Below are 14,226 nucleotides of genomic sequence, written 5' to 3'. Positions count from 1 at the left end.
ATATAATGGTTTCTATTCTAGTGCTGCTGAGGTGGGAAAAAATAAGAGAAAAAAAATAAAAATAAAAATATGTACGAATAACTTAATTAATGATTAGAGTTAGTCATTAGTAACAGATTATAAGTTGATATATCACTAATGACTGGCATAGGACGACTCGTCACTGATGAGTGGATTATTAGTGATAGGTCAAGTTATGACTCATCATTAATGACTAACCTAGAGCGATCTGTCACTAATAACTGTCCTAGGACGATTCATCACTGATGGTTAGTCATTAGTGACGAATCACAACTTGACCTATCACTATTATCATGTTACGACCTATCACTAATGACCACTCATTAGTGTCGGATCAATATCCGGTCCCGATCATAAAGCACATTAGTGACGCGTATTGAGCAATTGTCAGTAATATGGTGTCTCCTTTGTTGATTTCTTACGTAATGTGGGAGACACATATGCGCGTTGTGCTGGGCGCCGCCTGGGGCCTCTAGTACCTGCATGAGACGACCAACCCGCCAGTCATCTACCACGACCTCAAGTCCTCCAACACCCTCCTCGACATCGCCCTTTGCCTCAGGCTCTCTGACTTTGGGCTTGCCAAGCTCGCCACCATCGAAGACCGCTCCCCGCGCATCATGGGCACCACAGTGTGGGACGTCGAGCTGGCACGGGCGACAGTGGGGGGTTCATGCGAGGCGGTGTGTTCGACGAGGTCCACACCAGCGACCCGAGCTCTACAACGACCAGTGGCATGACGGCGGGCTCGAGTGGCTTCGGCTTGAGTGCCCGCTTGAGCTCATATTTTTCTTCTTCTAGAAAATGGTTTCATTACTGGTTCACAACCGGCAGCGATAGCACTTGATTTTTACTATCGAGTATTCATTGCCGGAAGCAAAACTGGCAGTGAAGATCAATTTGTAACTGACAGTGTTAGTCCGATCTATAGTTGTGATATGTAATCAACTGCAGCAGTTAATTTGTAATCGATCAAATAGTTCAGTAATGCCAGCATAGATCATATAATAACGGCCCATATTCATCAGCAGCATAACTTACTTATAGATTGGACGCCATTTCTTTTATTTTCGAAAGCATGCATTTTTACTCAACTACTCGCCGTGAACAACATGTGCAGGATTGACCGGTTCAGTTGGTCACCTGCCGCATGCTTAGCCTCTAGAGAGTGCTTCCATGGAACATCGTATCATGGCGCATCCCGTTCGATCAGTGGCGATCTATGCTGTGCTATTGTACTACCGATCTTTTGTCCTTAGCGCAAATTAAGAATGCAAAGACACGAGAAGCTTAATTGCACATGTTCTAGAGAAAATATAATAAGTTGCGATTGAAATTAAATAATACACGCACCTGGCGCCCACCGAGTTTTCTTGGTTTTCATATAATGGAATTACACATGTGTTATTGCCCATAAATTTTTTTGACGCCTTAGTGCTCGTAATTTATTTTCTTGAACGAAATAGTGCTCATAATTTACTTACAGCGAAATTGTCACGACAGCCAGACCGTGCTTAATCACGAGAACCACGAGGGCCGTGACATTTATAATCTCAGCGAAGACCTGAGCCTTGGGCTCTTTACGTGGCACATCTGTTTGCCAAGGATGGCGCTGGCGTGGAGTCAGAACAATATATCAGAGCAACCGCAATGAAAGCAATAGAGCAGTCTACAACACATACTACTGCTGTCGATGATATGTGAACGACTGTTGATAGATTTATTTGTAAAGAATATAAATACATGTATATCGTAGAATTAGTATCACATAAGAGACACAAATTTATACATATTCAGATATCTCTAAAGATAACAACTCAATGTCATGTTTTTGCTTTAACTATTTTAGAACAAATATTACAACAACATAGGGGTGGATGTGTCTAGTCCTAAGAGTACACACGAACTATGTCGTGTTCTTGGTTCTAGCCCTGCACTAAAAAAATCCTTCACTGTCAGTTCATAAAAGGATTTTACTATCGGTTTTAGAGTCGGTAGTGGGCAACGGACAGTGATAGTTCCCGACTATCACTGCCGGCTCAGGGATCGACAGTGAAAGGGTTATCACTGCCGGCTGAAAGCTTCAGTCGGCAGTGATAATCGACTATCACTGTCGGTTGAAGGCTTCAGTCGGCAGTGATAGTCGGGCGCTAAATCCATGTTTTTGAGGCAAAAAATTTGAAAAAAAATGCACCCGAGGAACCCTCACGTCGTCACAAGTCACAAGTCATGCGATTTTTCGCGTGAAATATGCGCACATGCGGTTCGTGGCACTCGAACCCGGAAACTCTCAGCTCGCGCGATATGTCATTACCATCCCACCATAGAAGTACTAGTGATACCATTAGCATATGCAATCGTTTTGACATCTTCTGTCTGAAACTTCAAATGATTATTTGGATATCTAAATGACATCAAATGAAAAAGTTTTAACTATAAAGTTGTAGATCTCGTTGAGGGCTACAGTTTTGATATAAAGTTTGTTCCCATCCAATTTCATATGAAAATATTATGAATTTTTTTAAATAAGCTGTCATTCACTATTGCTGCTGACTCTAGCCACAAAACGGCAGTAATACTATCACTGCCGGCTCGTAACTAGAGCCGGCAGTAAAACCTTGACTATCACTACCGGCTCTAGCCACCAACCGACAATGATAATCAAGTTTCACTACCGGTTCTTTTCGAATAACTTTTTAGTGTCGGTCCTTGATACAAACCATCAGTGATACTCCATCACTGTTGGCTCATAAGGAACCGACAGTGATGGATCGGTATATAAACTTATTTCTGTAGTAGTGCTAGTCGGATGATGAGGTTATCTATCGTAGATCTTCTTTGGGTATATGACGTCTACTAGACTCGACGACACCCTCCGTAATGTCCTCATCGGCAACGGCACATGCACCCGTAAGAAGCTATAATCATCATCCTCTTCTCTCCACGATTGTTGACTCCATCAAGATGATTATTAGGATTCTAATCATGTTATGTAGTTAGTTAGTTGGTTATACTACTATAGATCTAGTTATAAATGTCGGCTCATTAGTATCGGTCGGCTAAAATAGACATGATAGGGTATCATTGCCAGTTCGTAGCAAAAACAGGTATCCATCCGTGCATTAAGATAAAAACCGACATTGATAAGTAATATCACTACCGGTTAGTAATAAAAATCGGCAGTGATGCCATGTCTGGACCCAAAATTCCACTTGAATCGAGTTTTGGCTCACGTTCGATCGTGTCTGGCTCTCTCCCTCTCCCTTATTTGTTTGCATCTCTCTCTCTCTCTCTCTCTCTCTCTCTCTCTCTCTCTCTCTTCATCCCCTTCCCACTCTCTCTTGCTCTTTCTCACTCTCTGTTGTCCCTATCACCGAAGTCCGTCGCCTCTCTCGCTCTTTGTTGTGCTACTCCTCCATCGTCGCACCCTCCTCTCCTCGCCGACAAACTCCCCTCGCCTCTCCCCACCAGCATCCTCCCCTCACGAGATCCACGGCAAGATTCGGGCATGGATCTCCCTAGGGCGGCGGGCTTAAGGAGGAGGTGGAGGGCGTGAGCTGGAGAAGCTAAGGGCACCACTGCTGCATCAGGGAGCTCGTTGTCAACCTTCGTGTGTGCTGTGGCGACAGCCTTTGTGCCGCCGTGTTTTCTTGTGCAGGGCGGGATCCAGGCGAGGGGCATGGGCAGATGGATCCAGGCGAGGGGATGACGGCGGTGGCGGGTGGATCTAGGCGAGGGGAATGGCGACGGGGGTCGAGCAGGCATGGTGGTAGAGCGCGCATGGTGGTGGTGGGATCTAGACAGTGGAGAATTGTTCCACTAGGCTAGAATGAATAAGTCAGTGGAGAATTTTGTCACATCCTGCCCAATCTATCAGAGAGCAAAAGGGGAACAATGTCACTACTCTAGACTCCTTGAGCCATTGCCAGTTCTAGATATGGCATGGGCACATATCTCAATGGATTTCATTGAAGGATTGCCCAAATCAAATGGCAAGGACATCATTTTGGTGGTAGTTGATAGATTGACAAAGTATGCTCACTTTCTTCCTCTATCTCATCCTATTACTACTGTAGGTGTGGCACAAGTCTTCTTGGATAACATACTCAAGCTTCATGGAATGCCAAACAGCTATTGTTTCAGATAGGAACAGGATATTTACAAGTGACTTGTGGCCAGCCCTGTTCAAATCGTGGAAAGTTTCACTCAAATTCAGTACAACATATCATCCTCAAAGCGATGTACAGACAAAGAGAGTCAACCAGTGCCTTGAGTCTTACCTAAGGTGCATGCTGAGTGGTGGTACAATAGAAACTACCATACGTCATTGAAATGCACACCATTTTAGGCACTCTATGGATACCAGCCACTAGTAATCAATGAGGTATCCATTCCATGCCCTGAGTCTCTAGCCAGCACATTCTTAGCTGAGAAACAAGATATGATCATTAAGCTGAAGGAGAACTTGTCACAAGCACAAGCAAGGATGAAAAGATATGTTGATCTCAATATAACAAAAAGGGAACTCAATGTGGGAGATATCATTTATTTGAAAATGCAGCCATATAGACAAACAACTTTTGGGTTAAGGAATTCATTCAAGATGTCAACTAAATATTATGGTCCTTTTTTGGTGCTTGAGAGAATTGGGTCAGTGGCATACAAGCTCCAGTTACCATCTCAGGCCCAAATCCATCTGGTCTTCCATGTGAGCCAGCTTAAGAAACATGTGGGAGCTCATGCAATGCCTTCTGAAGATCTGCCAATGGTTGACTCACTCCTGTTGTAGTTCTGGAGCCAAGGATGCTGCCTCGAGGACATTTTGTGGTGACCTAATGGCTAGTACAATGGGAAGGATTGCCGCCTGAAGAAGCAACTTGGGAAGACAAAACATTCATTAAATCTTCATTCCTGAGCTTCTACTGGACCATCATTAAGGAATGGTGGCTCGACAGTCGATACCTGGCGATGTACAATCTAATTCAGGTAATGGAGGAAACACTTGAGGGCAAGTGTTGTCTCACGGAGGGAGAATTGTCAAGACCAAGCAATCAGACGGTTCAGAAGCATTGCATACCGGTTCAATTGAGACCCAAGGCTTCCAGCTACTAGTTATCGCCAAGAGTTCTTGGTGCCAGATAAGACACAATTAATTCAATTTTTACCGTTATTAAGACTTGTAATCTCCAATTACTTTAATTAAGCTCACTTTATACTTAATTACAAAGGATTGTAATCACGCCATGTGATACTTAGCTGGTGTTACAGGTGGGAACAGAACATACTGGAGAAAAATACTGAAAAAAAACTCATTGCGATGGCTCGGTCTGAGTTCATTGTTCCCCCAAATTCTTCCCGTGCTCTTGCTTGATTTTCGATTTCCAACTCGATTTTCGGTCGGGTTGTGACACATCTCAATGAGTTCTTACTCCCTGAATCCTTGCAATCAATAGGTTTGATTTCATTGTCTTGCTCCGCACTTCTTCTTTTCTTGGTAAAAATGGCTCCAAGTTTGATATTGAAGTTTCTTCCCGTTTGATGACGTCTTTAGTTTCGCTAGCGTCTTAGGTTTTGCTGACAGCAAGGATCCTAGTGACACTTCTTCTGCTTTTGCTATATAAGCCACCAAAGGAAGCAATGGCTCCAAGGCAAGGTTGGTACCAAAGTTGAGTTCTCTTTTCCAGTTGTATTGTCAATCTCTTTGTTTCCACAGTGATAAATATCACGATTGTGCAGCTCAGAGGGATCCAGCCCCAGCTGCCGCAAGTCGACTCTACAGCGATGAGGAAGAGGATCCCATGATTGGTGGCAGCCACGCGATGCAACAGAGGGAGGGGTTGGAATTGGCTCTCTCTCTCTCTCTCTCTCTCTCTCTCTCTCTCTCTCTCTCTCTCCACTAGCGGATCTCGTCGTCTCCTTATTCCTCATCGTTACCTTCCTCATCATCACACTGCTCCTCCCTGGTGGAGGGAGGCGAACGTACAAGGGAAGGGCAAGAGCAACATCAATTAAGGAGGTTGAGAAGGAATGGGTTAGAACCCATTTCAAAGATTTGGGTTGGACGAAAAAACTTGATGGGTTGTTTTGGGTTCGTCTGCGATAGCTGGTTTTTGGACTGGATTTGGGTTGCATACTGCTATAGCTATTTGGGACTAACCGCAAAAGTCGTGATTTAAAAGTTTGGTTTCCTGCCATATCTCTTTTTTAGAGAAAATCATCATGATACCTTTATTGATGTCAAATAATATGTTAATTGTCAAGGATGGCGTGAAGTGAGAACGATCTATCATGGTGTAGCAATTATGGCGTCCGTCTTGGACCAAAATTCAGCCAAAATGAATTTTGATGCTAGGTGACATGTGCGTGGTGCATCTTTTTTATGTACTCCGTTTGCTTTGTCTTTGTTTCTTATAGTTTAACAACTTTGTGTGTTTCCTAGTGCATCTTAATGCCGACCTATTTGAAAAATATGGAAAATTGTCACCGTCGGCTAGCGGTTAATCATGGACCGTGACGCCTTATGAGTTTTTTTTTTATTTTTTTTTATTTTTTATGCATTTTTATCATTTCATGTGAATAGAGCATTACAAAGGAACTCACTTTTTAACCATATAGCCTAGGGCTAGAAATAATTTTAAAAATTAGTCCATCACATAAGATGAATATTATTGATTTTTCTTAGATTTTTGGAAATTTATTTGAGTCTCTAAAAATTGTTAAAAGTTATTAAAGTAGTCTTTTTTTTGGAGAATTTTAGTTTAAATTCTACACATGCTTTTTAGGTGAATCTAATTAAAATGGGTCACACATAAATTATGAAACAAGTATAAATTTTTTTAGGATTTTTGGATCAGCAGAAGACTACAATTTTATATAAAGAATATGGGAGGGAAAAACACTACTGTAAATGATTTCTACGAAACACTATTCACCCTATAAGAGTCTGTTAGCCCATGCACGGTGCGCTGGACTGCTTAAGTGTCTAACCGACGGTAAAAGAACGGTAGACGTCTATTCTTACAATTCTTTCCATTAAATTTTATTTATTTAAATATTAATATTAGAAAATATAAAAATAAAAAAACTCACGCCTTATAACACCATCGGGCTCTCTATCCCGCCCCGGGCTTCCATTTGACATACACATGGTTTGGGTCTCACTGTGGGTCAATTCTGATGTAGGAAGCACATCCCTCCCGTTCAAATTACCATCATAACTAGGCCCATCGGCCCATGTTTCAGCCCACATGAGGCCCATGGCCCATCTTGCTATGGTAGGACCGCGAGGAGTGAAAATTGATTATTCTGATCAATTTTTATAATATATTCGAGGTTGACGGTCATTTGATCGTATATCTTATAAATACTAGTTTATAATAAAATTTCTTTAAGGCATATGATCAAAGAATGATGAACATTATATATATCATAAAGATAAAATCTAAAAATTATACGTGCATGTTTTAGTTTTATGGCATGCACATATATTCTGCTTCTGAAAGTACAAAATTGTTTGCGAGTTTAAACCAATTTCTTTTTTGAAATTTGCTTTGCAGTAAATTGTTCGCAAATTGTTCTATTTTTTATTGAAAATATATAGTAGCTAGATCTAATATTACTTTTGAATAGTTCTATTTTGTTCATGAAATTTTTTAAACACCCGATTTGAATTATCTTAACTTATTTTTTAAATGACTCACAAATCTATTCTAATTTGCTTATGATTTTCAAAAAATTTACTTATGTAACTGCATTTAAAAAATAGATGAATAGATGGATTTTTTATTAAACGTTTTCTCTATTTTTTCACGCATAGAAGTTGATCACAAATAAGTGTTGTGTATGTAAATATATAAGTCTAAAAATAAAATAAAATGTTTATGTTCAGATTTTTATTAAAATAGATGTAAATATCATAATTCTAAATCTGCAGTTTTTGATAGGTCCTATTATCAAAGTTGAAAGTTTGAGACATATAATTAATTTTTCCCGGCGAGAAAGTGAATAAAAGGGGGGCCGGGCGAGCGAGCGAGCAACCAGACCACCACTCCTCGATCCCCCCACTTCACTCTCGCGCAGAGTGAACGGCTTCCGTTCCGGGCCGTCGGCGGCTGCTGGAGAGCCAGCAAGCAGGCTTTTGCCGTCGCCGGCGGGCGGGACGGGTCCCACGTCGCGGGACATGGCCGGGCAGCCGCCCCCGCAGGGCCCGGAGGACGACTTCCTCGACCAGTTCTTTTCCATGGCCGGCGGCTCCTACTCCGCCGCGGCCGCGGGGGGCGGCCGCACCGCGGGGGACCAGCCCTTCTCCCTCGCGCTCAGCCTCGACGCCGCAGCGGAGGCGTCCGGCAGCGGGAAGCGCCTCGGCGGAGACGCCGACGGCGGCAAGGCGGTGAGCGGCCCCGGCTCTCGTCTACGCTTTCCCCTTTCTGGCTTTCGCCTTTGCACCAAACAAACTAGTGCGCGCGCGCTACGCGCTAAGCTTCTCGCTCGCCTCTGTAGGATCGGGATGCCGTGCAGCTCCCCGGGCTCTTCCCGCCGGTGTTCGGCGGCGGCGTGCAGCCACCGCACCTCCGCCCCAGCCCGTCTCCCCAGGTAATTTGCATGCTGCAGCGCAGGTGTGCAAATTATGCATGTTTTTGTGGCGATTTTTGCCCGGTTTTTGCTAATAGTGCTGTATTCGCGGTGTATTTAGGTGTTCCACGCTCAGCAGCCGAAGCAGGGCGGGGCGGCTGTCGGGCTGCAGCCGCCCGCACCGAGGCCGAAGGTGCGGGCGCGACGTGGGCAGGCAACTGACCCCCACAGCATCGCAGAGAGGGTAATGAAACGATCTCTGCAGTTAAATCGTGTGGTTGGGGCCTTCTGTTTCGGAAATATTTTGTTGTTGTGATCTTTGATCTGTTTAAGTCGTAACCTGCCATTTCTAAGGGGATCAAGGGCTATATTTTTGTGAGATGTTTCTTATGGTTCAGAATTGGGTTGCTTGCTCTTAGGTTGTGTTTGTTCGACATGCTCAGGCAATCATTCGTCCCATGCCCTGCTTTGCACTTTGCGATTGAGCAATCAGCTTCGAATTGGTGCTGAAACGGCTGTGTTATCAAAACTGGTCATATTGAATACAGTGCATTATCTTTCGGTGCAAGCAATCAGTAATCACAGGTTTTAAAGATGGCTGTTGCATTAGCTAGATGATGGCGGCCGTTTGGCGGGGAGCATATGGTGTTTTTTCTGAAGTCTCACAATTGCCATGCATATTTTTTTTGGTTTATTTGGGGTAGGCTGCTCGCTTTGAACTTCAGTAACATGCTTCTGGTAGCTGTAGAATTATGTGTGCTGCTTTTTGTGGTGCATATATGCCAACCTTAGTTTAAGCTGCGTTTCCTCACTTTTCATTTTTCGTTTACAATCCTGTAGCTGCTTATTCAGCAGTATTTTGAACCATATCTGTTCTACTGCAGCTAAGAAGAGAGAGAATAGCAGAAAGGATGAGGGACCTGCAGGAATTGGTCCCCAATACAAACAAGGTAACAATGTTATTATACTTGTAGGTGTTATTATAAAGGTAAAGACTTCTATAGTTCTATGGTTCACATGCCATTGACAGAATTTCAGCAAGTGGTCTGGGGTCATGATGTGCTGACAATATTATATTATTGATGTGCTTCTTGTCAATTTGACAATACTATGTGAGCATAGTATGCCTTTGCTTTGAGATAAGCAAGCATGTATCCTTAGGATTATGTAAATATTTGGGGCAACTCATGATTTTGTAATTCCCAGATCCAGAGTTTCAGTCGCCATGCAACATCAAAAGATGACAACCAGAAGAAATTTTGAAATGATGTTTCCTTTTATACTATGCAGACAGATAGGGCAGCTATGCTAGATGAGATCCTCGATTATGTGAAGTTTCTGAGGCTTCAAGTTAAGGTTCAGTTCATTATGCTATTGTTTATGAAGCATAAACCACCAGTTGTCTTTACTTGTTTGATGGGACCTTGATTCTGTGATGTTAGGTTCTAAGCATGAGCAGGCTGGGCGGTGCTGGTGCTGTTGCACAGCTGGTTGCTGATATTCCACTTTCAGTTAAAGTAAGCATGTGAGCTATGACTAATGTAGGATTGTGCAGTATTACCTTATGACAACTTCATTTTTACTGCCATGTTGTGATTACTATAGGATTATGAGGCAGCACCAGTTCTTGATTTTTTTGTTCTGTTTTATTAAAATCAAGGCATCATCATTTATATCACCACGATTACTGGTAAAAACTTAAAGCAATTGCTCTTTTTGTGTGATTTTGTAAAACATTAATTATAATTCTTGAAAGTTTTTTCCTAACCATTGCCACTTTGCTTGTATTTTTTCGTTTTGTGGAAGTTGCTGACTGTTCAGCTTATTGGGAACACATAAACCTTGTACTTTAGTCAGATGTTCAAACTCAAAACATTTCTGATCGTGATTTTTTTACTTACACTTGATAACTATTAGTATTGCAACTAAAAACAGGTTTGGTTCATATATGTTATGTATCTTATTATCAGAATACTATATGCATTTCGGGTGCATTTTTCTTTCAAGAATAATTCCAGTTCCAATTCCTAAAGGCCTTCAGAAATTTGTCATTGACATATATATTTCTCTTGTTGAAATTTCTCACTTCCTCTTTTCTAGGCAGTGGTGTTGAAAGGCAGTGACAATTCATCATCTTGTTTCATTTGAACTTTTTATTCATTTTATGATATGTTTTTCCATGTCATTGCAAACTTTTTATACGCCTTGCTTTCAGTGGCTACCACTGTAGCTCTACAGTTCAAACCAATGAATAATTCCATCTTTACTAACATCAGCTAGATGAAGTATTTCAGACACACTTTCTAGATTGGCCATTGCCATCTCTATGTCATCAAGTTTTTTTATCAGTACGCTTCATCATAGGCATATACCCTGCTTCAAAGTCCAAATTTTGAAGGCACACATATCCCCAGCCTTAGCTCCATAATAGCTGCAATATAATGACCTTTATTTCTCTCTGGAATGATCGTGTCTTGACTTGAAAAATGAATATGAGTGTCCTTTTCCTTCTCTATATTGTCATATCTGTTGGTTGTTGAATTGTATCTTCCTTTAATTTCTTTAGGGGGAAACAAGTGATAGTGGGAGCAAACAGCAGATTTGGGAAAAGTGGTCAACGGATGGCACAGAAAGACAAGTTGCAAAGCTGATGGAAGAAGACATTGGGGCAGCGATGCAATTTCTCCAATCCAAGGCACTCTGCATGATGCCAATCTCGCTTGCCATGGCAATCTATGACACACAACATTCACAGGATGGCCAACCAGTGAAGCCAGAACCCAACACTCCTTCCTAGTATAGTAACAACAACCGTAACATGCATCCTTACAACTACTAGCAGGTGTCAACCTATCAAGTGTAAGATAAAACTTCTGGTTTTGATTCACTAACAAGGAGGCAGGAAAAGACCTAAAAGATCCTCTCCACTTAAAGTTGTACCAATGGTATATCATGTCACTTCCCCCTTTCCATCTTTTGTTCAAAGTTGCTTTAATTGCAAGGATATGGTAAGCAATAACCTGATCATGCTCCTATATCTTTCAATGCCCCTATGAGTGTGAGCGATGGAGAGAGCTACTAAAGAGTGTCATGCTCTCATAATGTTTCTTTCCGGGTCTGTAGTGCACTAGCCATACACTTTGTGGTGGGGCCTGCTTTTTCGGTAGTGGGTGTATGGACTAATCAAAAGGGATTGATGTATGTGTGTGTCTGCGGCCTGCACAAATGGTTGACAAAATCTGGATACAGGATGAAATGGAAGATGATGTTGATGTTGATGTTCGTTCTTCTCCATTTTTCCAAAGTGGAGGGCGGAGGCTTTGGTCAATGGAGGCTGAGCATGCGTTAATCAGCTTGCTAGTGGGTCTGCTATCTACATGTGTTACCTAATCTCTATTGAGACACACTCTTGATAAGAACTTCAATATAAAGTTGGGATGAGATTAATCCTTAAAAGTACTCATCCTCTGTGATGAGTTATCGTCTGCCCCGTTATTGTTTTGCCTACTTATTTGTGAACAACAGCTGTTCTTGCACTGTTCACTGCCTGTAATGGCATGTTTACTGAGTTTGTGGACTACTTATGAGAATCTACAACCTGGGCAAATGAGTGATTGCATGACTTGATGGTTTGTTTCGTGATTCTGTAAATAGTTCACGGAATTGTGTGTTTGTTCGTTGACAGTAGGTCATGGGCTTTATTATGACTACATGCCCCTCAGAAATTTCCACAAAGCACTTTATCCCTTGCTTGATTGAAAAAGTTAAGTTGTTTGGTGGAATTGCCTCTGCTATCTGGGAGCCTTTTTACTAAAGAAAGAGGTAGTCCCCTCTTTTATTTTTACTAGTTTGAAATGTTGGTTTACAAATTAGAGTGTTGCCCTCATGTCTGCCTGAGGTCTGTATATTTGCTGCCATCTGTTTGCAGCCAGTTCCTATTTGATCTGTGTTGTCGAAAACTGTTTCTAGTATGGTGTTTTCTGTGGTCCAAATGGATTCATCGTTATCTCTGTGATGTTATACTACAATCATTTCTCCCAAATTCTTCTCTGTTTATTTATTCAGCAATATCAGATGTTCATAATTTGGCCGCCTAAGATAGGGTGAGACTTCAGTTGAAAGTCACAGGAAATTCCTTTTATGTGGATCACTTACCATTCGTGTTTTCATTTCTCACAGAATTGTATCTGGTATTTCTTAGAAGTACATTTCTTTGGTGTGTTTGTGTGTGAAACCTGATCCTGATATTACATCATTCTGCTCTGCAACACCTAGTGTTGGTCCATGCTTAACACAGCTTCTAATGTGCCTGAAACTGATGATGTTTTTGTAATATCCTGTTCTTTTTAGTGGCAGCGATGCGACTATTTCACGGCATGCCATCATTTGCTCTTCTTTCTCACATTATTTGGCATAATGGTTCCATATTGGGCTCTGAAACTGCTGAACCGATTCCTGACTCGAAACTGCAAGATCGGGGTGGAAAATTGAAACTGCTCATGGTATAAACGGTTTGCTTGTTTCTCTGCTGCATGGTGCATGGCAAAGGACGAAACAGTTGGGCTGCAGTGTTCATACATCGCCGTTGATGAGGTTACTGGTGACTGGTGAGTTTCTGACCTTCGTTAAGATGGTTCGGTGTAAAATTATGAGATGCCTGAGCTTCGAAAATACGTGTGTTTGGTAGATTGAGCAAACGCCAAGGAGCAACATTCTAAACCCTTCAAATTTCACATATTTTTAGAGGTAATTTGTTGCGCTAGGTTGCTCTTGAGACACGGGCCCGACCCAGTTGGCTACGCAGGCAATGTACTCTCGCGTCATCTAGTTCTATCAAATGGAGTGAAACACCTGACGATAGTGGTGGAGCGTGTGGGATGATTTTGCTAAACATGAGATATTTGTGGGGAAACAAACTTTGGTGACTTTCCTTTTTTTTTTTTTTTTCATTTTTCTATTCTTTAGATGAAACTGGGCACGTCTCTTCCATTTTCGATCATCAATAGTTAATAGTTTTGTTTCAAAAACTATGCTCACGTCCAAAACATCACTATTCACCATTGAGCGTTTGAAAAAAAATCATACAATTTTTTAACATGAACTTTCATAAATTTTGAGAAAATCATCTTCACTTAGACTATATTCGGTAGAGCTTCACATTTCAATTTTACATTAGATTTTAAGATTATAGGTTAAAATAAAGTAATTTTAGTATAAGTTTTTAGTTTAAAATAGAAATAAGATGGCTCTTTTAAAATATCCTTAATGTACCTATAACTGTAACTCCATGATTTTCTGAAGTTAGAAATATTCAGCTCTAAAATTTTTAGAGCTAAAACTCTATCAAATATAGTCTTACTACTGTGGACTATTTCAGTTGGATATGCATGACATATTAAAGGTATGTTTGGTTCGTGACTAAGTTTGTCATGCCTATTAGTCAGTATGACTTGATAAAAAAATGTGGATCTTAATTATATATGTGATAAAGTTAGTGAAAAAACTAAGCGTATAACGTGTAGATCAAGACCAAAAAAGTATTACTTGCTATAATTATAATAGTCAATTAAATAGTTATTAAAAATTATAACATAATTTATTTTAGACGCGATAACTTTAGACGCCAACCATTGC

General features: G+C 41.3%; 1 protein-coding gene across 3 annotated transcripts; it reads left to right on the top strand.

Annotated features, from left to right (window-relative positions):
• Nucleotides 1–8,057: 8,057 nt before the first annotated feature.
• On the top strand, nt 8,058–12,077 carry LOC133915252 (transcription factor UNE12-like). 3 transcript variants are annotated; one of them, XR_009909313.1, is made up of 8 exons: nt 8,058–8,410; nt 8,521–8,613; nt 8,714–8,836; nt 9,477–9,542; nt 9,883–9,948; nt 10,035–10,109; nt 11,159–11,537; nt 11,842–12,077. XR_009909313.1 is itself a non-coding variant. In XM_062358341.1 (7 exons), the coding sequence occupies exons 1-7, from the start codon at nt 8,201–8,203 to the stop codon at nt 11,387–11,389; spliced, it is 858 nt and encodes a 285-aa protein (XP_062214325.1). In that variant the 5' UTR covers nt 8,058–8,200; the 3' UTR covers nt 11,390–12,077. The 3 variants fall into 3 exon arrangements, 2 of the variants coding, with proteins under 2 accessions (XP_062214325.1, XP_062214324.1); XM_062358341.1 differs by having other exon boundaries at nt 9,883–9,942; nt 11,159–12,077; XM_062358340.1 differs by having other exon boundaries at nt 11,159–12,077.
• Nucleotides 12,078–14,226: the final 2,149 nt, after the last annotated feature.

Source organism: Phragmites australis, chromosome 4 (assembly GCF_958298935.1).
Source record: "Phragmites australis chromosome 4, lpPhrAust1.1, whole genome shotgun sequence".
NCBI classification, from domain to species: Eukaryota; Viridiplantae; Streptophyta; class Magnoliopsida; order Poales; family Poaceae; genus Phragmites; species Phragmites australis.
The sequence above is the reverse complement of the archived record's forward strand: the minus strand, read 5'-3'. Positions and strand labels throughout refer to the sequence as shown.

Bases quoted from the DNA above. Each gene is read 5' to 3' on its own strand.
- LOC133915252 (XM_062358340.1), top strand. From the start codon at position 8,201: ATGGCCGGGCAGCCGCCCCCGCAGGGCCCGGAGGACGACTTCCTCGAC. The intron at 8,837-9,476 runs GTAATGAAACGA...GTTCTACTGCAG, and splicing joins CCCACAGCATCGCAGAGAGG to CTAAGAAGAGAGAGAATAGC. The intron at 9,949-10,034 runs GTTCAGTTCATT...CTGTGATGTTAG, and splicing joins TTCTGAGGCTTCAAGTTAAG to GTTCTAAGCATGAGCAGGCT.